The sequence below is a fragment of the Phyllostomus discolor genome, chromosome 9, assembly GCF_004126475.2.
Source record: "Phyllostomus discolor isolate MPI-MPIP mPhyDis1 chromosome 9, mPhyDis1.pri.v3, whole genome shotgun sequence".
NCBI lineage: Eukaryota > Metazoa > Chordata > Mammalia > Chiroptera > Phyllostomidae > Phyllostomus > Phyllostomus discolor.
Window position 1 is genome coordinate 97,332,523 of NC_040911.2, and position 25,528 is coordinate 97,358,050.

Sequence of the window (25,528 nt, forward strand, 5' to 3'; positions counted from 1 at the left end):
GGGTCAGGGTGGGCCCGGATGAGCCGGGGGGCAGGATTTGGCCAGGGTCAAGGGGTCTGCCCAGCCACTGAAGGCTGTTCTAAGTCACACGGGACAGGGGATCACAGAGGGCCAGTGCTCTCTGCAGGGATTTCCTGCAGCTGCCCTGAGCGTCTCAAGGAACAAAGGCCCCTAGCTGCCGGTGTCTCCTTATCGCCTCTCGGAGTCCCTCTTGAACAAAGCCCCCGCGGCCCTCTGTTTCCGCACTGGGCCAGCAACAGCGGCAGGCAACACACAGCGATGTTGTTTTTTTGCTCGTATTGTATTTATTTCCATCCTTATCTTCCATTTGTGATCAATGATATAGGTTTTCCACTTCCGCTAATGGTATAGAATAGCTTCTTTTGCACAGAAACAGGTTTAGTTAAAGGAAAAAAATAAGTCGGCCCTGGCTGGCATAGCTCAGTGGGTTGAGTGCCGGCCTGCGAACCAAAGGGTCACCAGTTCAATTCCCAGTCAGGGCACATGCCTGGGTTGTGGGCCAGGTCCCCAGTTGGGGGCATAAGAGAGGCAACCACACATTGATGCTTCTCTCCCCCTCTCCTTCCCTTCCCCTCTTTCAAAATAAAATAAATAAAATCTTTAAAAAGAAAAGGTGGGTGAGAAGGTCATTTAAAATGTATGATTAAGGAAGCCAGAGCACAGACAGCACAAAGCTCGGAGCCAGTTGGGGCTTGGGATTCGCAGGTGCCACAGGTAAGAGGGCAGAGCCTATGGGCCTGGGCTTGAGTCCTGGTTTTGAGCCTTGTGGGCTGTGTGCTCTTGGGCAAATCACTTGCCCTCTCTGAGTGTTAGGGGTTTTTTTACCTGTAAGAGAAAGGCAAACAATAGCACTTCTCTCCTATAGTTATTGCTGAGGGTTTGATCAGACAGACAGTGCTGGGAAAGTACTCCACGCAGTGCCAGGCACCCGAGCTCATTAAGCATCTCTCCCAAGTTCATGGCATTTCCTTAAAAACAGCAAAGCATGGCAGTTTCAGAGCAGGTTCAAATTCCAGCCTGCCACTTACTGGCTGTCTGGGCAAGGTGCCCCCACCCACCCTCTGAGGAGGACAGCGATTGCCCCGTGAGCCTCCTGCAAAAGGTGGGGGGCCATCTGCTGAGATCCCGTGGCATCCCGTGTGTCCTGTGCCTGACCCCCGCGGTCAGCCCTGCCCCTGAGTCTCCAGCTGAGCCCTACCGCCTCTCTGCCTCGTCCTGCTTTGCTCCCATTTTTTATGCCATTTCAGCCAGACTCATCTACTGCGGTGCCTCTAGCCACCCCAGGGCCTTTGCACACACCGTCCCTTCAGTCTGAAATGTCTCCCTGCTTCCCCCCGGGTAACTGTTGTCCCTCCCTGAGAAATGAGGTGGGCTTCCAGCCATCCTCCTGAGGCTGGGTACGGCTTCGCCTCTCTGGGCTCCCCCAGCCTCCCAGTTCTCTGACATGGTCTCATTCTCTGACATGGAGGGCCCATGAATATTTTAAACAGTTACCTCCTCTGAACAATGGGGCAGTAACAGTACCTGCCTCGTGCTGGCTGTTGTGCCGGCTGAGTGAACATCCGGGGGGAAGTCCTTAGCATGGAGCCCAGGACGGCATGATGCTCGAGGCAGGGCAGGAGAAAGGCACCTCCTGGTAGGACGGGGCCTCTCCGACCAGGGCCTGGACTAGGGTGAGACAGGTGAGGTGCCCAGGGCGCAAAGTTTGAGGAGGTGCAGACCCAGGTTTGCGAGACAGAGTCGTCTCAGAGCTCTTCTGCCCCCTGCTGGCCACTCTTCAGAATGACAACCCTTTTCTCTGCTCTCTCCTGGTTCCGACCCTCACCCCGGGAGCTGGCTTGGATGGAAGACACCTGACTAGGCTGGAGGGACAGGACCCACCTCTGCTGGTGGAAACCTGGGTTTGATCACCAGTAAACCGGGGTAGAAGAGCCTACTTCACAGCATGTGAAGAACAGGAAGCTGTCTTCAACCATCAGTGTCCTTCCAGCAACTCCAGCATTGAACGAGCACCTACTATGTGCAAAAGACTAAAGAAGACTGAGACATGAGCCCTCCCATCCAGGGGTTTAAGAAATGGAGGGGGTGGGCAGGAGGAAAGGTGAGTAAAGTAAGGCACTGCCCCTATTGAGCACCTATTAGGCACCACATACTGTCTTAAACTCTTGTGTATCAACACACTTAATGCTCTCAGAACATAATGAGGTGGGCACTGTTTTTAACCTAAAGAGGTTAACTAACCTGTCCAGTGTTGAGCAGCCTCGGTGGAGGAGGTGGGATTAGAACCTACAACATTCTAGTGTGAGGCCAGGATGTTCTGCAGATCATCCCTCCGTTTAGTCAACAGACTGAGCACCTACTATGTGCCAGGCACAGTGCTAGACGCTGGGAAGAGAGCAGGGACCGAACAGACAGAGCCTCTGTCCCCGGGGAGCTGTTCACATGCAGGAGATGGATAGTCAGCAAGATAAATGAGTCAAATATATACACTTCATGTCTTACTGTATTAAAAAAAAAAAAACAGAATACAGAAGACAAGGAGGGTTGGCGTGTGCCTCAATTTTAAACAGTGGATTAAGGGCCTCGTGGGCGGTTTAGGGACGTTGGTTCTCACTGTGAATGTGAATGAGGTGGGAGCCATGGGGGTTTGGTTGTGAGCAGGGGGATGAACACAGGGGTGAACACAGGACATCCAAGAGGGCAGAACAGGCTCAGGGGAGGTGCGGGGGTGAGGTGAGGGAGTGATCTGGAGTTCGAGTTCAGATGCGTCCATTCTGAGTTGCCTGCTAGCTGGATGTGGCATTTGGGCTTGTCTGAATAAGACGTCTCGCGCTGGCCTGGCACACGGTGAGCCCTGCACCAGTCCGCGATTGCTGCTGCCACCGTGCCGCCGCCGTTGATCTTATTAATGGATACTGGAGGGATCATTTCTGAAGTCTCGGCCCCTTCGAGGACTGCTGCAGTGTCTCATTCAGCCACCAGGTGGCGCCAACGCACAGCAAGCCGACCCGTGGCGACTGGCCGGCGGGTACCTGGGCCTTCAGGCCAGAATCTCAACAAGACGAGTTCGGACAGGATCATACCCGGTGGTCGGGCCTGTCCTATACATTATAGGTCCTTTGGCAGCATCTCTGGCCTCCACTCACTTCACGTCAACAGCACGCCCCCACCTCCCAGTGTGACAACCGAAAGTGTCTTCAGAGGGTGCCAAGGAATCCCCTGGAGGGAAAGGCACCCAGGAGCAGGTAGAGGCCCCGGCCTGCTAACGGCGCCCGTTTGCTGGGCGCCCACAGTGTGCCCCGGTCTGCCTTCCTCCCCGGCTTACAGCCCAGAGGACCTCATGCCAGCAGGACCACACCCAGGCACGGCGGCCCCCAGATGACGGCCAGGTAACCCTTGAAGACAGTGAAACACCAGAAGTCAAGTTCATCCACTGCGCAGGGGGAGAAGCCCTGGGTGCAGTCTGGGTTTTGCCATTTGAGTGACCTTGGGTAAATCCCTGTAGCCAAGACCCTATGAGACCCTGGAGGCTCTCTGAGCCTCCGTTTCCCCTTGTGTAGACTGAGACAGGAGTCCGTTTGGGAGCCAAGCCCCGGGCTGGGACCCAGCCATGGCAAGGTCACCGTCACCTCCAAGAGCTCACTGGTCTGGACAGATGGCATCCACAGCGTGGACAATGCATGTGCCGGTGTGTACATGAACCCCAGCGCTTCCGGAAGCTTCCCTGCCTACACCGTCTCCATATCCTCTCCTGGCATGCAAACTCTTTTGCTCATCCTGCTGGTTTCTCGTCGGGCCCCCGGCTCAAGCCCGTGAGCTCCCTGAGGGCAGGGGGTTTGTTGGAGTTGTTCGCTGCTGTGGCTCCAGCACCAGGACTGCGCCAGGCGCGCAGTGGGGACTCCCTTTGGTTGAGTGAATAAATAAATAGATTCCCTTCTCCCCCTTTTGCCCCCACGTTAGTCCATTCTCCGCAGGCCGCCTGAGGGGTCTTGTGGAGACCTACCTCTGATCATATCCCCTGGGACTCTCCTCACTCGGAGGAAAAGCTAAAGTTTTCCCCACGGCTTGTAAAGCCCTCCCCCCCCACCCCCCACCCCAACTCATCTCCTTCACCTCACCTGCCTCAGTTGTCACTCAGCGACTCTGCCAGACACACGGGCCTCCTTGCAGCGCCTCGTGCACATCCGCCCATTCCTGCCCCAGGACCTTGGCACGTGCTGCCCCTCTTCTTCGAACTCTCCTGCCCCCAGATGTCACCACAGCCCCTCCCCTTCATCCAAGCCTCTGCTCAAACGTCACGGCCTCCCAGAGGCCCCCGTTCCAGACACCCTCTACCCAATTGCCCGATCATGTTGATATCACACATCACTAGCAGAAAGGATCTTGTTGAAACGCTCACCTCCTCACTGTTGGCCTCCCACACACGACAGAAAAACCCTGCCTTCTCAGAGCTCACATCCTAGTGAGCCAGAGGGCAGGAAGGGCCTCTCTGACGTGGTGACATCTGAGTTGTGACTGGAGGGATGACATGGGACTGGCTGTGGGAGAAACTGAGGAAAGGTCTTCCCTGTACCGGGAATAGCCAGTGCAGAGGCCCACGGCTGCTCAGCCCCCGGGGCCGGCCTTGGAGCAGATGTGTTGGGGGGGGGGCTGCTTATTTGGGTGGGGAGCCCCCAGGCCACACATAGCTGCAGGCCAAGAGCCCATGCATGAGTCATCGGGAAGCCACACAGTGGGGACAGGGGCTGGGCTAGACCTGGCCACCCAAGGCCCATTGACAGCCAGACAGAAAGGGTCCAGGGCGGTCCAAGTAGGCGGCTGCCTCTCAGCAGCTCCCAGGAAGCTCCGGCTGGGAATGACTGACAATTCGGAGCTCCCGGGAGACATTGTGTGTCCCTGGGTGAGGGAGAGACACCCAGGCAGCCTGGTCACTTGGACACTCGGGGCAGCCGTACACGGAGCTGAGGGGTCCCACAGCCCCACTCTAAACCCATCGCCACACCTGGGTAACTCAGGGGCCTCAACCACGTCGCCCTGCTCTTCGAGTTTCAGTCTCTCCTCTCTAAAACGGGGTGGAAGGAACCCAAGACAGGCTTGACCAGGACAGGGCGTGGCCACCGGGTGCGAGAGCAGTAGGAACCAGGTGGCCGGCTGCGGCGGTCGGCCGCGGTGACAGCTGCTGTGGTCGACTGCAGTGCCAGCTGTGGCGGCCGGCTCTGGTGGCACCACGCAGAAGGACCAGCGGGGCGCACGGCTCCGCTTTCTAGTTCCAAGAGCCTGCGCGTGACTCAGACTGCCTGCTGTCTAGCCTGGGGCGAGTCTGACCTCCTTGCTCCATGCCTCAGTTTCCCCATCTGCAAGACAGGGACACCGAGAAGCCTTACCTGGGGAGGACTCTACAGCACCCAGCATGGGGGTCCGGCACTGAGGTTATAGAGTGGTCCAGGGCTTCAGAGGGGGGCCCAGGAAGACAGGCAGGAAGTGTGAGGGTGTGGTCTGCACAGGCTGGTAACAGGAGAGTTTCTGGAAAGGCCCAGCTGATAGCTAAGACAGCAGAGCAGGGACGTGAAGGACGCACCTGGGCTCAGCCGGCTGAGCTCGAGTCCCCAGCACTAGCTGTGTGTCCTTGGGCAAGTTACTAGACCTCTCTGTGCCTTGGTGCCTTTTTCTGTGAAACAGGGACGAGATCATCCCTACGAGGCCATGGGGCAGGGGTGTGGTCCTGACGAGAGAAAGCTCACACCAGGGAGGGCTGACAGGCCATTCTGATGTCGGAACCGAAAAGCTCGCCAGAGCGGGGGAGACGGCGTGAACGTGGCCGGGCCTGGAAGGGCCAGGAGGCCCATAGACACCCCTGCGTGTCCCCGTGAGCACTTTTACGAGTGTGGCCACGGGGCAGGATGGGGAGGAACAGGGCTGCTGGGAGCGGGAGACAGCAGGGTGCGGGCAGCGATGCCCTTGGGTGCCCTTCGGTGCCCTGGAGGCCCCGCCGGAAAGGCCGGTGGGATCCAGGTAAAGAGCGTGGGCCTCGGCTGGGGCACTGGGGAGCCAAAGAAGGTTTAGGATTTAGGGCCGTCCTTCCATGAGAGCTGGCACAGCTTGCCCGCTCCACTACACAGCTTCACCCCCGGCGCCCAGCTGGGAGCCCGCCACGCAGTAGGTGCTCGGGGAAGCGGTCCTGAAGGAACAGAGGAAATAATGGGTGAGTGGGAAACCAGCCACAAATGGCCGGCCCGTGTCCTCCCATTCACCCACGAGGCTCTACGTACCTTGAGGGCCTGAGAAATTGTTCTAGGAAAAAAATTACTGTAGCTACTGTTGTAGTGCACCTACTATGTGCTAGGTATTGGGAAGAGCCAAGAACTAAACAGATCTAGCCCCTGTGTTTGCAGAGCTCACATTTTAGGGGCAGATAAGGAACAGATAAACAAGTAACTATGATTCTTTGGGATAGCGTGCAGTGCCACGGAGGGAATGAGCCAGGAGTGTGAGTCAGTGAGCAGGCCACTTGAAGGAATGGTGGTGGGAACAGGTGGGGGTGGGGGCGGGGGGCAGGGCAGGCAGAGGGACCAGCACGGGCAAACGGACCTGCGTTGGGAGTGAGCTCAGCTCGAGGGAGGAGCGGGAGGACCCCCAAGTGGCTGGAGTAGAGAAAATGGGGGGGGGGGGACAGAAAAGGACCTGTGGGGTGAGGAGGCAGGACTTTCTCCAGAGTGCAGTAGGCACCTCTGGGTGTGTGTGGGGGGGGGGGGGCGCGGTATGAGCAGGGATGTGGCTTGATCTTACTTGCATTTTAAGTCCTCCGAATCAAAGGGCTTAACCGTTGTTATCATTATCCCATCCCACAAATGGGGAAACTGAGGCTCCTGCACTCCAAAGATTGATCTCAGGTCGCACAGCTACTAAAAAGCAGGATCCAGCCCGCATGTGTCTGGGGCCTGCAGGTTGGGAGCGAACTGGAAGAGGCCTGCTGGTCCCAACGCAGGTCTCCTGAGTCATGAGGCTGGGCCCAGAGCTCACCTCTAGAAGGCAGGAGCCCCCCTGGGGAGCTGTCCCTCCCAGGGTCTGTCCTTGGCATTCTGCCCTAATGGCTGCTAAGTGCGTCCACGCCTTTCCACTCCCCGGGCAGTTCCAGCCACTGCCACCTTGGCTGAACGCCCCACAGGGGACTGCGTGACAAGCTGCCACCAGACCTGCCCTCCTCCCTTTGCCCTGTGGCTGCAGCCAACACCTGGCTGACTGCGTACCCACAGTGTACCTGTCAGCTGGCCCAGCCCCCGAGCTGGCAGTGCCAATCCTCCCTTCGTACAAGGCTCTGCGGAGCCCCGGCCAGCTGCCAGTTCAGGGCCCAGGAGGGAGGACAGCAGGGGAGGACAGATAAATGAGAGATCTGTGGGCCCCACCAGCCCAGACGCCCGTGGGTGGGGCAGGGGCAGAGGCCGGTTTATCAGAACCCCAGGGGCCCTGGCCCCACCCAGGTGACATAACCCAAGAAGAGGGAGACTCCAGCAGCAAAACTTGGTTTCTGTAAGAGAAAGAAAGGTAAGGGGGAAAGAAGGAAGGAAGGAAGGAAGGAAGAAAGGAAGGAAGGAAGGAAGGAAGGAAGGAAGGAAGGAAGGAAGGAAGGAAGGAAGGGATTCTAGAGCTAGCATCTCATTTAACCCTCATAACAACCAATGGTGATGATGATACCCATCTTGCAGATGAGAAAACTAAGACCTAGAAAGGAAAATGCTTGTTCAAAGACCCCAAGCCAGGAAGTGGCAGAGACAGGATCCGATCCAGGATCCGATCCAGGACCTTGTCACTCCAGAGCCCCTTGGCCCCAGCCTGGCAGCTCCTCCGATTATGAACTTGGATTCCCCCTCAGAAGAGTGCAGCCATCTGGTCTGAGCCTCCAAGGACCAGTCAGGCCTGGTTGTGAACCCTGGAGCGAGGTGGGCCTGGCGGAGCCTGGTGGTCCCCCTGGGGACAGCCTAGGACACTCACAGATTGAAGCACTGGACATCAAAACTGCCTGCTCTGTCCCAGGGACCTTCCCCAACCCAGGACGAACCCACTGCAACACACGAGTCACCTGGGGCCTGGGCGGCCCCTTTGGAGATGCAAAAACGGAGGCCCAGTGGTCCCTGTAACTTGCCCAAGGTCACACTGGGAGAGCAGACACAGCTGGTGACACCCAGGGGACCGGAGGCCCGGCTCATTTCCTTCCCCCTGCCTGCTCAGGGATATTTTTCTAGCGTTTGTCCCTTTGCACGGCCTCAGTTTCTCCCACTCAGGGCCCATCACCTTCTCACCAGCACCCCATGGGCCCACACCAAGTTTCTGGTGGGCGTGTCCGCCCTCCCGGCCCCTCTTCTCACTCCGTCCCCCTCCTCCGGGTCCTCCCACCAGGTTTCCACGCCATGCGCCCTTGCATGGCCCCTTGGGGTCACAACTTCGCTGCCAAGTCCAGTCACGTGGCATCCCGTGCTCGGGGTCACTTCTTAGCGACGTTCCCACCCAGCTCCGGCTCAGCGGCCCCACCGTCACCCCGGCCACGTCCTCGGCAACCTCGCCAGGTCTGCCGTGGCTGTAAACAGATGTGGGTGGGGAGCCTCCCGACCCCGCCAGCATCCTGGCCTCCCTCCTGGGCTCGGGACCTGAGCTTCCAACCCCCTGTTCGAAACATCCTAAAAAGACACCTTGATTCCCCCAAATACTTATTCCTCCACCCATCCCCACCCCCAACCTACGTTAGGCATCCTCTGTCCCCGTCACCACCGCCCCCGAATACATGTCCTGCGTGGCCCACCTCTGCCTGACCCCAGCGCCGGCACCCCGGCCCAGCCCCCAGCACCCTCCCCTGCAGCCTCCTGGCTGGCTTCCCTGTTGCCACATTTGCTGCTTACAACAGCCAGAGAGAACGTTTAGAAACGTAAATGAAAACACGACGCTCACCTGCCGAAAACCTCCCCGTGGCCCCTGACTGCCCTTCCCCGACCCCCCGGAATTCTCAGCGGGGCCTGCCCCACCCCGTCTCCCCCTCCTCCCCTCTCCTTCAGCCCCACTGTCATCCTCCCGTGATCTCTGACTCACCAAGCTCTCTCCTGCCTCAGGGCCTTTGAACTTGCTCCCCCCTCTCCCCGGAACTCCCTCTCCTCTATTCTCGTCGTAACTGCCTCTTTTCCAGTAAACCATTACCTGCCCTCCCCGTGCTCTGCTCATGCGCAGCCCGGTCGCTCTGTGCCCTCACAGTGCTTAGCACGCCTGGGACTCACTTGTCAATGTGTTTATTGGCCCCCGCCCCTTCTCCCCAGCATGTCTGGCCCACCGCTGTGGATGGGGACCAGGCGCGCGGGACAGGGCCTGGCGCAGAGTAGACAGATGCTCAGTGAATATTTGTCGGAGGGCTGCAGGGTGCGTGCATGGATGGATAGGGAACCAGACAGACAGACCTCAGCCTCACCTGTAAGCACGCCACGCCCACTGGCAGGAACCTTCTCTGGCTCCCCACTGCCCACGGGCTTGCCGGAAAACTCTTCTCCGTGCGTCCAAAGCTCTCTGATCTAGTCGCAAATGGGGTGCTCGCTGCACCCTCAGGAGATAAACGAATCATTCACGCTGGACCCTCAGGCAGGGGGTCAGTTAGCTGTCTGCCTCCCCCCCCGCCCCCCGCGGCCCCGAGCCACGCGAGAGCGGGAGCGGAGTCTCCATCGTCCTCATCTCCGTGTCCCCAGTCTCGGCGGCGTCAGAGCGCTTTGGCGAGCGCAGTCGGCGGCCAGTGAGAGCGGCCCCGCCCGCCGGGGGCCAGACACCAGCCAGAGAGAAGGCTCAGAGGAGGGCAGCGCCTGAGACCCGGATCGCCGAGCTTTTCAGATTCAGAGTCTGGGAGCAGTTTCACCGCTGCGGGTGGGTCACTGCTCCCATTTTCGAGGTGTGTGTATGGGGGGGGGGGGCTTTGTGGCAGCGGGGGGCCTGGAAACCACCAGAGATTGGGCTGGTGGGGGGGCCTCTCCGGAGGGGGCGGTCTGAGTAGGGACCCGCCTCTCCGATGGTAGGAGGTGTGAGCGTCGGGTCAGTGAAGGACATTCACGCGGCTCCCATGACGGCCGCCCTGGAGGGGAAGGTTGGGGGGTCTCTGCACACCTGTCAGGCCCTTCCAGACTCCCGTCTCCTGGTTACCAGGCCGGACGGAGACAGGGCCGTGGGGCAGAGGGGGCTGTGTGACCTGGGGTGGGGGTGGGGCCCTCCCCTGAGTCTTCACCTCTGGAGAATGAGCTCGTCCCCACAGAGTGACATTATGTTATCTTTATGGTTCTTCTAGTTGGTCCCCATCTTCGGCGGGGTTCGCTGGGGAGCGGACTCAGGGCCAGCTTTGCAGGTGGCTTGCCGGGAGTCCCTGCGAGGGACCGAGGGCGGCGAGGTGGCACCAGGGAGCCTTTGGCCGGGTCTGAATGGATTCACAGACATTCCCTGATTCTGCCGCTTTCCGTCTCCTTACTGTGCCCTCACCTGGCTCTCTCCACTCTCCCTGAGCCAGATTCGCCAGGGTTCTCTGTTTCCCACTGCTTGCCCCCCAAAAAGGAGCCTTTAAAATTTATTTTAAATGTATCATTTCTACTAATTTGTTATTTAGTTATTTCATCCGTTGCAGAACTTACCTTTAATTCCTTACTCTTCCTTTTTAAATAATTATGTTTTCTCCCTGGCTGGCATAGCTCAGTGGATTGAGCGTGCACTGGGAAACAAAGTGTCACAGGTTCGATTCCCAGTCAGGGCACATGCCTGGGTTGCAGGCCATGACCCCCAGCAACCACACATTGATGTTTCTCTCTCTCTCTCTCTCTCTCCCCCCTCCCTCCCTTCCCTCTCTAAAAATAAATAAATAAAATCTTTTTAAAAAAAAGAACTTGCATTTAAGAATTATGTTTTCTGTGTTTTAAGTTAAATACGTAATTCATTTGTTCTTCTTTTTACCCGTAAAAGGTGTTCCGGCTTCTGTGGGAAGTGGCAGCCGCACTTCTTATGCTTTGGTATGAACGGCACCTGCTTTCTGAGTCTAGATAATTTGCCATTTCAGTTCTGTTTTTTTCCCCTGATTCTGTTTTTTTTTTTTTAAATAAGAAGTTAAGAATTTGATGTCTCTTTTGAGAACGCATTCTTAATTCTATTGGGTTGTGAAATGAGAGTGTGGCTTGGAAAAATCTCGACTGTGAACCTTGGCCTTGCCGCGTACCAGCTCTGACCAGACCGAGGGACTCTGTCTCTCCGAGCCTGTTCCCTCCCCTGTCGAGTGCACACAGCACGCAGTTTCTCTGTGAGAGGGACCTGTGGCCGTTGGGTCAGAAGTGAGGCCAGGGACTTACTTGTCCCGGAGCCACTGTTACTTAGCAACTCCTCATCTTTTACTTGTGTTGTGTGATTTGTGATTATCGGGGTGGCTCCGGGGCCGTGGCGTCTACAGTGCTGGCACCACAGGCACCTCGTACAGCCCTGGGCCATCCTCGATGCTTCCGGTGACCATCCCGACACCACCCAGGCCCGGAGCGAAGTCCCTGGTGTGTGACAGATGCAAATGCTCCCTCCTAGCCGGGTCCCCACAATGCCACAGTGGTGTGGGGGTCGAGGCTCCCCTGTGGCCACGGTCACCGAATCACATCCATGTTTGTCACCCCATGAGCATCAGCTGTGAGGACACACGGTGAAGGGCCATTTACGCCACTTATGGAATAAATGTCGCCAGTGGCTGGCAGCCAGTGTCCCTGAGAGGTCAGCTGCCTCCTTTTCCCCCCACCTCGCCCTGTGCCCCTCAGCGCCCACTGTAGCTGCTGGACCTGGCACCCACGGGCCCTGCTCCCTCATCTCCAGGACAATGGTGGGTGGCGTGGTGAAGCAGCCAAATAAGGAAGAGGTCCCCACTCTGTGGGCAGGATGAGGAAGAGGGGAAGTGGGGTGTAGGTCTGCGCTTAATTCTAGAAAGAACAGGGACCACGAAAGATGGATCGGCAGCTGGGTTCCACGTCTCCCCCCAGAACCCCACAGCCACCAGGGACCCCGTGTCCTGGGCAGTCGGGTACAGAGAGACTTAGAACACACTAGGGCTGGTCCATATGTCTGGAAGGACAAATCGAAAAGCAAAGAAGTCTGAAAAAGCACCCTTCTCTCTACTCCACTTTTTTTTTTCATTCAACAAACACCATCCATCACCAGACACTGCTGGGGATGCTGAGGAGAGCTGAGACGGCTCGCCCTCGAGAAGGTCACGATGCGGACGGGAGGTAGAGATCATAACCAGAGAACCGATGAATGAGCAAGGGGGTTGGTTGGTCTAGTGATGCGATGCGGAAAAAAGGTTACACGGGGCTGGAAGGTGGGCAGCTCAGACTGAGTGTTCGGGGCAGAGAGTGAACATCCGAAACCTGGGGGGTGGGCTCCCAGCAGAGGGAGGGGCCGGGACAATCCCCCAAAGTTAACGCCCCCAAGTCAGGCTTTACACACGCTCTAATTACCTACTTACAACCTGACCTGGAAAAGCACCAGGCTCAAATACAAAATGTAACCTTTCGCACTTGAACCTGAATTAGGCAAAAGGCTGGCAACATGTTTCTGTGAAGGGCCAGGTGGTAAATATTTCCGAGTTTTGGGTGGCAGATACATGCCTCTGTCACAACCACTCAGTCCTGCGGCTGGACCTTGAAGCAGCCAGAGACCCCACATCGACAACCAGGCTGGCTGTGCACCGGGAAAACCTTACCGACAAGCCCAGGCAGCTGGCTGGCCGGAGTGGGCCGACCCTGCCCCTTCCCCTGAGTCAGGCAAAGAATTAACAGAAATGTGAACGGCGAAGGAGGGGCACAGGGCAAGGCAGACGTCTGGGAAACACGAAACCAGCCGTGTGTTCTGGCTGGCTGGTCACCGGGTAACACAGAGGCAGCAACGTGGGAGGAAGTCCAACCACCCGAGGAGAGTGGACGGACACCCAGAGCCCTGTCCACACAAGGAAGAGGAAGTGGCGGCAGAGAGCACCGGACTGCACAGACGGAGAAGCGAGCCCGTGGATGGGAGGAAGGATGCAGCACTCAGCATTAAACTGCACTCTCTCTGCCCCTGGGGCGTGGTGAGGGAGCTGGCCAGGGGCTCCGGGCCATGGGCTGGGGACGCGGCATTTCTGTGTTTGGCATTCTGCCTGGACAGATGGTCGAAAATAGAATAGAGTTAGGGGCCACCAAAATTTAAAGGGGTCACGAAGGCAGTTAGTTCCTAGTCGAAAGGGTGGTTGAGAAATAGCGCTTGCTGTGCAACCGATTTCTAGAACTTTCTCATCTTGCAAAACTGAAACCATGTGTACTCATTAGACAACTCCCCACTTCCCCCTCCTCCCAGTGTCTGGCCGCCGCCGTCTACTTTACGGTTCTGGGTTGATGACACCGAAAACCTCACATGAATGGGCCCACGTGGCATTTGTCTCCTGGCGATGGGCTGGTTCCACGGAGCGTAGTGTCCTCAAGGCTCAGCCACGCTGTGGCCTGTGTCAGAACGTCTTCCTTTTTTTTTTTTTTTTAAGATTTATTTATTTATTTTGAGAGAGAGAGGGAGAGAGAGAGAGAGAGAGAGAGAGAGAGAGAGAGAGAGAAAGAAACATCAATGTGTAGTTGCTGGGGGCCATGGCCTGCAACCCAGGCATATGCCCTGGCTGGGAATTGAACCTGCGATACTTTGGTTCGCAGCCCACGCTCAATCCACTGAGCTACGCCAGCCAGGGCCAGCCAGGGCACGTCCTTCCTTTTTAAAGCCGAGCTACATCCACTGCAGGGCATGGGCTCCGTTTGGTTTACCCGCTCGCCCGTCAGTGGGCGCTGAGGCTGCCCCCGCTCTCCGGCCGCCGTGCGTGACGCAGCTGTGAGCGCGCGTGCGCAGACGCCTCTTGGGGCTCTGCTTCCGGTGCTTCCGAACACAGACCCGGCGTGGCATCGCCCGGCCGCAGGGTAATTCCATTTTCAGTTTCTTGAAGAAACGCTGCTTCCCCTGGCATTCGCGCCATTTCGCATCCCCGTCGACAATACGCAAGGGTTGGTTCCCACGTCCCCACGCCCTCACCAACACTCGCTGGGGGTGAAACCGTGTCGCACGGGAATCCCGGCTGCACCCTGCCCCTCCCTCACTCAGGGAAGTCCACGACGTGGGGCTGGCTGGCCTGTTTGGCTTTCTTCCCGAGTCGAATGGAGAACACGGGCCCTGTTTCGCTCCCTGTTCAATCCCCGGCACCTGGTCCAGGCCTTGTCTTCGGTACAATCTAAGACACAGGGTAGGTGCTCGCATATTTGCTAAATGAATGAAAAAATGAACTTCTCCATTCCACCCACGAAGGAGCCAAGGGGATAAGGTAATGGTGTAGGAAGAGCCAAACACACCCAACCCTGAACTCCAAATGAGGTGAATTCACACTTCTCCTTGGAAGAGGCAGGCGACCGTGCTTCCTACACTGTGCGGAATAAATGCCGCAGCACTCACGAGTTCCCCAGCGCAATGCTGGACACGCCACGGTGGCCGGTCCGTGGAGACTTCCCGATAAAGCACCAGGTGTAAGCACAAGGCGCTCTTCCTATCAAGGTCCAATTCTCCAGGCCAGCCCACCCGCAGGAGTAAATCAGAGCCCAGATTTCTGGTCGGTGGCAAGATCGTGACATTGCTGTCAAAAGAATCGTCTTAATAGAACTGAGTACAAAATAATACCACCATAGAGAAAGGGGCCATGAGATTTCTTTGCCAATTATTTAGGGATTTCCCCCCCGCCCCCACTATTGTTTGGCTGGAAAGCCACAGGGACATAGGCTGGTCATGTGGCTGGAGTGGATGGTCCAAGGTTTCTCTCAGCGGAAAAAAAAAAAGGTGATTTGGGTGATGACATCATATTGTAAAGACAGTAATTCTTCCCGTTAACAATTCAATGGCATGCCAGTCTTAACCCTACCTAGATTTTTACTAGAAACCAACAAAATGAATCTAAATTTCACTAGATTCACACATAAAGAGTAGCCAAGACAACCTGGAGTATAAACAAGGATGAGGTTAGATGGGTGTGTTCAATCTGAAGGTTCAAAAAGCAGGCCATGCGTGCATGATTTATGGGCTCTTCCGTGTGTATACTCCGCTTCTAGAAAAACTTTGGTTTCAGAGTCAGAGGAGGAGCCGGAGGAGGAGAGACACTTGTCTTGTGAAAACATACCGCAGGGATGTGGTAATGCAAGTGTGAACCAGGGGAGGCACAACAGCCCCGTGGAATGGAAAAATCTTGCTGCGGGATTCAGCGTAGGAGACACAGGATTTCAGATAAATGAGGAAAGGGCAATAATAAAAAACTGTTGGGCCCTGGCTGGCATAGCTCAATGGATTGAGCACAGGCTGCGAACCAAAGCATCGCAGGTTCGATTCCCAGTCAGGGCACATGCCTGGGTTGCAGGCCATGGCCCCTAGCAACTACACATAGATGTTTCTCTCTCTTTCTCCCTCCCTTCCCTCTCTAAAAATAAATAAATAAAACCTTTAAAAAAAAACTATCGGGACAGTTGGCCGTTTACTCAGCGAAAAGCATGCCCAGGCCCTCCCCTGCCTCACACTGCACACAGAACCAACTCCAGGGGACTAATGACACGAAGAGTGTGGTCGTCCATGGAGGGGACGAGGGGTAATTCACACTGCCCGTTGGCAAAATCTCCCGGGCAGAGAGACCCAAGAAAGAGACCGGCGACTCCATCATTAGGTCAAGATTTTATTGCGGGAACTTGTATTCCAGAGGTGGCTTGGGTGGTGGCAGGAGGGTGTGGAGATCCTAACAGCTGTGCGGTGGAAGCTGAGGAATTATGTAGAACAGGATAGGATAAGGAAAAAGGCTGCCTCGCAGGCTTCCCTGGGGCAGGGCAAAGGCCCGCCAGCCCCAGGACCCAGTGCCCCTTGGGGGATAGGGGACCAGCCATGAGACAGTCTCTGGCTTATGGGAAGCAGCCTCCGTTCTGGCCCGGATCCGCTGGTGGGTCTGGCCGTGGTCACTCCATGGGGCAGTCCCTCCTCCACATTGCCCTTTCATGGGACAACTCCATGTGTCCCACCAGCGTGTAGAATGTGTGAGTCCTTTGTCCCAGGAATTTCAGTTCTTGGACCCTCTCAAGTTGATCCACTTCCCTGGGCTGCATAAAACAAGGTGGTGGAACACTGGGGACAAACTCCGTGTACATCGGGAGGGGAATAGCTAAAGAAACCACCTCTGTCTATGCAAGGGGTTAGTTACTCCAGGTGGCCATTCAAGGGGAATGAGACAGGTTTATTCATTCTACAAATATCGATGGAGCGCCTACTCTGAGCCAGGACCAGTCCTTGGCACTAGGGATAGAGCAGAGGACGAAACAGTCTCCACCACCTTCATGGGGGTTACCTTTTAGTGGGGTTGACGGTCAGTGAACGAAGAACCAATAGACATATAATGGGATGCAAAGTAAGAAACGTCGTGAAGCAAAATAAGGAGGAGCGAGGGATATGGCATTTCCCCGTGCTTGTGCCCTGCCCCTCTGAGGAGGTGACCTCGGAGCTGCACTTGCAGTCCCTCAGTCACAACGAGGTCGGCAAGAAATACGAGGGTTAAAATGCAAAAGTAATTACGAGACGATGGATGTTTTTTTTTTTTTTAAATGCACATTACCTGTCCCTGTTTCCCAATTAGAGACATTAGCCAAACGGCTGGCGTCGAAGGGAGAAAGAGTCCGAGCCTTTCTCCGTGAGCACGCACTCCGGAACCACCACTACGGTGGAGGAGGTCCTTGTGAACGTTGCTGCTGGGCCACAGCTCCTCGGGCAAAACAGAAGCTGGGCCGGGAGCCACTTAGAGATTCAGAGCCTGCGCCTTGGGGTGGAAGGACCGGGCGCTCACCAGCCGCTGGCTCTGGGGCGTTTCGTGACACTTCGGGCAAGCAGTGGCTTTGCTGGCTTCTGAGCCTCAGACCCAGAGCACGAAACCAGGGGATTTTGCTCTCCCCAGGGTCATTTGGCTACGTCTGGTGACATTTTTGGTTGTCACAATGTGGCAGGGGGGGGGGGGGGGGTGCTATTAAACATCCTGCAGCACACAGAGGACAGCAACCTCCCCCGGCACCCCCTGCTGGACGAAGAACTACCCAGCCCCAGTCAAGAGCTGAGGCTGAGGGTGGGCGCTCTGGAAGAAGGGGCAAGGTCTACCTTGGAGGGGGGATGGCTAATCGTGTGCAATGTGCTCCATTAGCATGGCCCCTGCTGCAGAACAAGCCCTCAATAAATGGGAACTGTTGACTACTATTTTTATGACTGGATTCTCCCAAATTAAAAAAAGAAAAAAAAAAGAGGAAAAGAAAAAAGAAAGAAAAACTCAGTGGGGAGGAAGGGGTAGGACCTGGAGTCCACTCAGCCGACCTTGAACCCCGTGACTGGACGGCAAGAGGTCCTCAGGCGCTTGAACAGCAGCCCTGGTGTCCACAGGGCATCTGCCACTCCTACTGGGTTCCTCACTCCTCCTGGGTTTTTCTTTTCTAGTCCCCTTCCCTGTCACTAGGGGGCGGGGGGACCACCCCTGGTCTCTGGTGTATCCAGCTCTCGGGGACATCCCTCTCCGGTTCCGAGAACACACTCGGGTTTCTCTTGTTAGAAAACCAGAATCAAAACCACCAGCTTTCTATTTTGCCCCCTTTCTTAGGAAATTCAAGGGCCTGTGCCCACTGCTGCTTTCGTTTCCTCCTTTCTCCGCCCGCTCCAGCGTGCCCCTCCCCCACCCCCGTTCCGAGAAACGGCTCTGGCCGCACGCAAGGCCGACGTCCTCCCCCGTGCTGGTCATTCACTACCTTCACTCCTCACCTTACTCCTTGGCCGCATCACTGCACACCTCCCACGAACATCTCCTCCCCTGACTTTCCCGGCCTGTCCACTCCCGTTCCCCTCCCGCGTCTCTTCCTGTCTGCCTCTGTCTCGGCTGTTAGAAAGCGGAGATCTCAGCGGCTTGGGCCAAGGGCACTTCTCTTCGCCCTCCACGCTGCCTGCTCTGCTCAGCTCCTGGACAGCCTCGCCGACCCCTAGGTCTCCACCGGTGTGCTACCACACTCACAAATCCACCCCGATCCCACCATTCATTCCCTCCAGTCCCCAAACCAGAACAGGTATTCGCCATTTCTGCTTCGTTGTCTCCAGACCCCCCGGGGAACCTAATACACTCACGACTGATTTCACGGTCTTTCCCAGGAACCTGACCTGGTTCCAGTGCCCTGTCTCAGGGAATGGCCTCGCCATCCATGTGAGGGGGAGGCCAGCAGCTTGAGGGTGGGGGGCCTCACCACCCCCACAGCAATCCGTGCCTAGGCCCTGTTTCACCCCAGCCCCCCTCCCCTCCTTCACATGGACCCACCTAACTGGCCCCCTGCCTCTCCTTAGATTCTCCGCAATCCCCCACCCCCGCTGCAGGTGGCGCTCTATCAGAAGCACCATCTAATCACGTGGTACTCAGCCCTACTTGCTGGAAGCTCTGGGACCCACTGCTCTAAGGGCAACATCTCAACTCCTTACCTGGGCCCACAAGGCCCTTACCATGTGGTCTGTCCCATCCAACTCCTCAGCCCAGCGGTGCCCCGTGAGCATCCCCTTGACCTCTCTCCAACCCTCCGGGCTTCCTGGTCTGGCAGCTCACGGGGCGCGCTGCCTGCCTCTCCCCAGCTCACCTGCTGACCTCAGGGACACCCGCCCCACCAGCCACCCCCGGCCCACAGGTACCTCTGCTACAGCACATGCCGAGGTCGGAGTCTTAATCACACCCTCCACCTGGGGGTGCGGGGAAACCAGGACAGGAAGCTCGGACACCGGCCCCCTCTTATCACTCATCACTGTATCCCGGCACCGGGGCCCGCAACCTCACACTCGCCAAGTATTCGTGAGTGGTGAACAGTCATACGGTCAGTCTCGGCCCAGGACCAGGCGGGCAGTGAGGCTCTGGATCCGGACTCCGTCGATCCTGCCCTCCCCCTTCCCAGGGGTCTTATTCCACTTGGGCATCACCTGGGCCAATTCCTGAGAGAAAACCCGGCTACGGGAGGAGGGCGGGGGCCCGGAGAGCGCCCCCGGGCTGGTTTTTCTCACTCAGCTGCCCACCTGCAGGGGGCAGGTGGGCAAGGGGGCAGGTGGGCAAGCGAGCAGGGCGGACACCGAGGGCTTGAACGAACCCATGGAGGAGATCATGTCCCGTAAGGAAGGGAAGGCCCCAAGAAGCCACACTGTCCCGGACACAGAGACGACCCCTGAGGTTTGGTTCTCGAATATGTATTTTTTACTGAAAAAATCATTCATAAATTAACATACAAAAATGTACAAACACATGAGTAAATAATGTAATGACAAAGGACTATCTTTTTGAAAAGTGTTTTTTTTTTTAAAACATCTTTAGATTTCAGTGCAAAAATGTACCCCTGGCACCTCTTAAAACATAAGAGCAAGCTCAAAAAACAAAACAAAACGCAGTAATGGAAATGAGCTACGTTCCATGTCATCGTCAACGGTAAGTGGATACAATCATCCATGTGGCTGCTGCTCAGCTATTAATGTCTGTGGTGGGGGAGCTCTACTAAGCGTCCCTATGATGTCAAAAGGAATATTTTTGCAAATAACTTCCCCCCTCCAAAAACAACAACAACAACAACAACAAAAAACAGTGTGAAAGGAGAAACCTTCCCTTGTCCGGCAATGATCAAAGACAAGAACAATTGGGGGGGTGGGGGCGGGGCACACCCATCAGTAGCCTTATAGAATTTCAGCTGCCAAAATATGCACAAGGTCACATTTGGTTCTTATTGTTCTTCTTCATTTTTAACATGAGAATTTCACACCGTGAACAGCACCGGGCCTGGCTGTATGCTTCCCCGGCTCAGCCGCCCACTCTGCGCTCCGCTGGGTGGGTGCGAGACACCCAGCTCGCAGTGAGAGACTCCACACTAGTGACACGAACCTGCCCATGACTGCAAGATCATTTAAGTGACCTGACTTCCGAGACCTTTCCTTTCCATCCTCAACTCAGCAGGTGTCACCTGTGGCCAACATCTGGTTCTTGGTGGGGAAAGGGGTGATGAAACAGCTTCAAGGAAGGTCACTGTAAAACGCCTGCCAAGCACCAAGTGGTCTGTCCCAGCCAGGTCTTCCCGACGGCATCATAGTTTTGTCTCACTGAAAGCGGCTCAGCCTTCAGCAAGGAACAAGGGGAGGCAGTGGCGGCAGAGGAGGAGGAGGAGGGTGAGGAGGGTGAGGAGGGTGGGAAGCGCCAGGGCCGCCCCGGAGGTCTGAGGGTGCGCGAGGCAGCGAGGGGGAAAGCAATCTTTATTGCTGTGTGCATCATACATCAAAGGAAAACCAGACGGACTTCTGGGTGCAACGTTCCCTCCTGAAGGTCTTTTAAAGCACAAAATTCTCAAAATCTTTTAAAACATATAATGCAACTCATCAGCGTTTTCAAGGGCAGCGGCCTGCTCTCTCATACGAGCTGATAAGAGCTTTGCAATGCAAACTGATTTTCTAAATACCACTCTATTCTTCAAAGGAACAAAAACACGAACAAAAACGAGGCCCGGCCAATCACTCCCACAGCTGGTGGGGATCATATGCCCACGGGACCAACAACATGCATCTGAAAAAACCCAACCCACACGTGTGTACACAAATATACCCCTACACGCACATCCATGTAAACCATGAAAATTAAGAAGTTGAAGGCAAACAAGGCAATTAAAAAAAATATGAAGTACTCTGCAGAAAGCACTCCCAATCATGATCTATAAATACATTTTATGGAAAAGGAGGGGAAAAACACTGGCATTTTTTCACAATTCTGCAGAAGTCCACAGGGACTCCGAATCGAGGGGTTTGGCTCAGGGGAAAAAGCGAGAGGCACAAATTCAAGTGCAGTTTAGAATCTGACTTCCGAAAGCACGCGGGCAGCCAACAGGGCGTGTGGGCCCTGGCCCCCCCGGACCTTTGTCCGTCTCATTTCCAAGCTCTGTCTGACCTGGTCTAACCTGGACCCCGGCTGACCCACAGCACACAAGCGGCATCTACCCCTGGACGAGCTTCTCACGTCTTGATCGCCCGTTAGTTCTGTGGACTCGTTAATAATGTCGGAAACCGAAAAGGAAATACTCAAGAGGAATCACTGAAGCTAGCTGGTAATTTAGGCACAGATTCCGGAAATTGTGACCACGTTCCACAGGAGAAAAAAAAATGAGAGAGAGAAGGAAAGACACCATCCATTCTTCCCCTCCCCAGAGACGGAGGACAAAGGAAAAGGCTGGGGCCCGGGGGGTGCGTGCCGGTGGCCCCCCACCCCCGGGCTCTGCTGGGAGCAGGGGGGGGCAGCTCGCGGCAGAAGGGCGGCCCCCTGTCTCCCAGCAGAGTGCGAAGAGATGTCCGCGCCCGACAGGGGAGGGAACCCAGAGCAAAAGTCAAGAGCGAGACCTTGGAAGAGGGGACGGATGGTGGCGGAGGTCAGCTGCCAGTGACCAAGATCGGACTGCTTTGTTCTTTCGCCACACGCCCTAAGTCCACTCCCTTCCAAGGTGACGGCGGTTTGGGAGATGTCTTCTTCTACTGCGTCTTAACCGGGATCCTGCATTCGCCAACCGAGTACGTGATCTAATAATATAAATCCTCAGTTTGAATTGAAGCCAGCTATAAAATTAAATTTAAAAAAGGCATTTTACATGGCTTATTTACAATTAATTATACTTCTTCAAGAAGTGATTGTTACATGTCTATTTATCTTCCCCAGCCCCTCCCCTCTACCCTCGACCCCCACCCAAAGCAGGTAATTTTTTTAAAAAAAATGAAACTGAAGAGAACACCAGAGATGGAGCATGGTGTGTGGAGTTTCATTTCTCTTCCGAGAACACAGCTGCCCGGTGGTGGGTCTGCCTCTCTGCTCTGAAGGCCGAGGAGCTCCCGAGGCCACCGCAGGGGCGGGCTCCGGACCCGAGACGGGGGCTGAGATGGGGCGTCGGGCAGGAGACCGGGAGAAGAGCAGCAGGACAGACGTCCATCTGGGGAGAAGAGGAAGCCAGTCCCGACGAAAGCAGCGCCCGCTCCCCCGGTCTCGACGGGTCCGAATGGCGGGGGGTGTGCATGTGCTCCGCGCACGCTGCTCCTTGGGCCCTGCGACCCTCTGTGTCTGTCAGACGCCGTGGCCCTGCTTCCCTGCCCGGGGGAGGCCGGGACGAGCGTGCAGTCGGGCAGCGGCGCTGCTCTCCGTGGGGGTGGGCGTGGTGGTGGTGGGCGGAGCAGACACAGCTCCCCTACTCCTCTCAGTACTCGGTCACCTGAGCCAGCTCGGGTGTCAAGTTGACGGTAATGTTCTTGTACAAGGCGTCGTAAGTGACGTTTGCGAAGTAGTTCAGGTTGTTGAGGCCGTCCAGCCCTTGCCGCTCTTTGGACTTCCTCAGCAGAGCGTACCTGTCGGGGCAGAGGACAAGAGGTGGCGCTGAGCAGAGGCCTGACCCCTCCTGGCCGGGGGACCAGCTGTTCAGCCACTCCGTGGTCAATGTGATCACACCAAGAAGTTCCTCCCATTTCACGGCGGGGGCTTTACTCACTACACCCTTCACTGAGTCACCCCCCCACCCCCGCTTAAGCAGAGGAGGAAACCGAGGCTCCCGGTGCTAACGGCCTGCCCCCGGGCACAGAGGCGGGGGTGGTAGACGCTGACACAGCAGAGGGGACGGTCCGGCATCTGGACCCGGTGCCTGCTACTCTGTGAAGACAGAGTCCACGCCATCGGGGTCGGCCCTCCAGAGGCCAGCGCTCCCCCGCCCGCCCCGCTAACAGGACACAGAGCCCCGCCCCCGGGAGTGCGGGGACGTCCCTCGGCCCACACGCCTGCCGAGTCCGGCCTGGGCATTCCTCGCCACCCACCAAGAGCGGAGAGCTGGCAAAGTGACCACAAGCTCCCGGGTGGGGAGCTCGGGGTCCCCCTCAGCGCCGGAGCCTACAGGAGGGGGGCCGAGTCTGCTCGGCCACGTAGTGTCCGTCACCGAGACCATGACCCGAGGGGACTTTCCTCCCACTGTCTGAAGGCCACCGAGGAGGTTACAAAGCTTAGGATGTAGAACGAGCGATTTCCTTAGAAGATCTTACAACCGGGACTTTCACCAACCGTCTGGTGTCCCCCTGCAACGCCCGCCTCACGGTTAAGTTAAAACGCATGTGATTACATGCATTACAGAGCAGCTGTCAGAACTGGGCCTGGGGAGCGGCTGGGCAAGGGGACGAGGGGCTGCCGCCTGCTCCGGGGCACCCGGAAAGGCAAGCTACAGAGGGCGCTTGTGAGAATAGACGAGTGGCACCCACCTCCCAAGGAACTGGACTTCTCCTCGATGGTGATGAGGGATGGACTTGTACTTCCCCGTGTCGCCCTCCGGCCGGCTCACGGAGTAGCCCGCGTTCTGCACTCTGCGGGGACAAAGGGAAAGGGCTCTCAGGCACAGCGATCCAGTCCCACCAGTGAGCAAACACAGGCCGCGGGTGCGGCACCCCAGGCCCAACAACAGGACTTCCTCTGCGCCTACGTGTTCGCGCACATTTCCTGCATCCTCTGGGTGAGCTCGTGGCTTTAGGAAAGGAATCTACAACGCTAAGCAGTTTTGAAACAAGAACACAAATTCAAAACAAAACCCAGGATTCCTGCAGGTGAGAGTCCACACGGTTCTCGGTGGCAGGTCCGACCGTGGGTGGTCCCGGCAGACGCGTGCACGCCCGCCACTCTCCACGGCCTGCTTGGGTCCTGTGAGAAACACCTTTCTCACGGGCGGACGCCTTCCCCCTCCGCCATAAAGCAAGTCGGCAACGCCGGAGCTGCCAGGCGGTTTCCCTGCTCGGGCAGAAGTGAGGTCCCCGCCCACCTCCCCCATCCCCACGGGGATGAACGACTGTACACAACACTCTCTCGGCGTAAAGCTTCACAATGTGTGAACAGCCACTACGAGGGAAGCAGAATTTAGAGGAGGCGTTCAGGATGTTCTCCTAATAAGACACAGATTTCCCAGGCTGGGCTTACTGTCAACTTAATGGGGCTCGAGGAAATCATGAATAGACTCTGGACTCTACGTGACGTTTGTGGTTATTTTCACATTATTCCAATAACCTCCTGACTCTGAGTTGTCCTCTCATGTGGTAAGCGCCCATGGAATGTCTACTGGGTGCCTGGAACTATGCAGGGTGCTGGGGGGAGGGAGACCCGCCACAGCGCCTGAACCTACACTCACCCCCTCCGCCCGGAACTGGGGGGACAGAGCAAGGAGAATTTCGACAAATGTCCTGGGAGGGATCAGCTGGACTCAAAGACCAGTCAAACCAGTTAAGAATATGGAACAGCTCTTCATCCTGCGAGGTTCCTAAGAAACCAAAAGGATGAGATGCCACTTTTACCCATTGGGTTGAACGAGAATGGTCCGGAGCTGCTTGGTCCAATGTGGAAGCCGTGAGCCACGTGTGACTGCTGAGGAGTTAAAACGTGGCCCAAATGCAAAAGGTTGTTTATCTCTAAGGCTGGCAGTGGTGTAAGAAAATGGGCATGCAGGGACAATTGTAATTGAGTAACAATAAGAAAAGAAATAAAAGAAAATGGGCATGCTAGTGCACTACTGGTCAGGATCTTTTTGCAATCTTTTCTGAAGGAAAATTTGGCAATCGCTATCAAAGTTGAAAGTGCGTTTACTTCTTGACCTGGCCGGATGCCTCAGCTGGTTAGAGCGTCATCCCGATACATCAAGGTTGTAGGTTCAATCCCCAGTCAGGGCACATACAAGAATCAACCAAAGAATGCATCAATAAGTGGAACAACAAATCAGTGTTTCTCCTTCCCTACCTTTTTCTCTCCTTCTCTAAATCGATAAATAAAAATACAATGAAATACAATCAAGTGCATTTAATTCTTGACTCTCTAGTTCCACAACTAGGAATTTAATCTAAAGAAATATTGGCACATGTGAACAAAAGATATTCAAAACTGTAACAACAGGAGAGAATTGGAAGAAATTCCTGTGCATGTACACAAAGGAGTGCTACACAATTATTAAGCATAAGGAAGTGGCTCTCACTGCACTGACATGGTGGGAGGGGGAGGGAGAGGGGGCGTGTCCAAGTGGCTCATCTGTGCAGAGAAAGAGGTCAGCCAAGAAGCAGCTCCTTAAAATCAGCTACTTCCTGGGAACGAAACAGGATGGCAGCCAGGATTGAGATTTATTAGACTCTGGTGTATGGACTTTGGTATCATAGGAATTTTCACCAGCATATATTACTTTGTGATTAACAGCCAACACCTACTTTCTTTTTAAAAGCCAAGCTAAAACAGATACAAGGTGGCAATTATTTTCTTATTCATTCCTTATTAAGTTGCTCTTCACTTACTCCTAAAATATGAGCGTACACTACCCCACGGGGCTGTTCACATCAGCTCGTACAACACAAGGCCCATCTGATCTCACGGACA

The 25,528-nt window shown here is 55.9% G+C and overlaps 1 protein-coding gene across 1 annotated transcript in view; it reads right to left on the minus strand.

Moving 5' to 3' along the window:
* Positions 1-21,865: 21,865 nt before the first annotated feature.
* Positions 21,866-25,528, minus strand: part of B4GALT5 (beta-1,4-galactosyltransferase 5) — a 65,133-nt gene continuing 61,470 nt past the window's right edge. The window contains exons 8-9 of the mRNA XM_028524194.2: positions 23,389-23,490; positions 21,866-22,494 (exon numbers count right to left, since the gene is read on the minus strand). Coding sequence (XP_028379995.1) covers positions 22,347-22,494; positions 23,389-23,490 — 250 coding nt within the window. The 3' untranslated portion in view covers positions 21,866-22,346. The remainder of the gene's footprint in view (positions 22,495-23,388; positions 23,491-25,528) is intronic.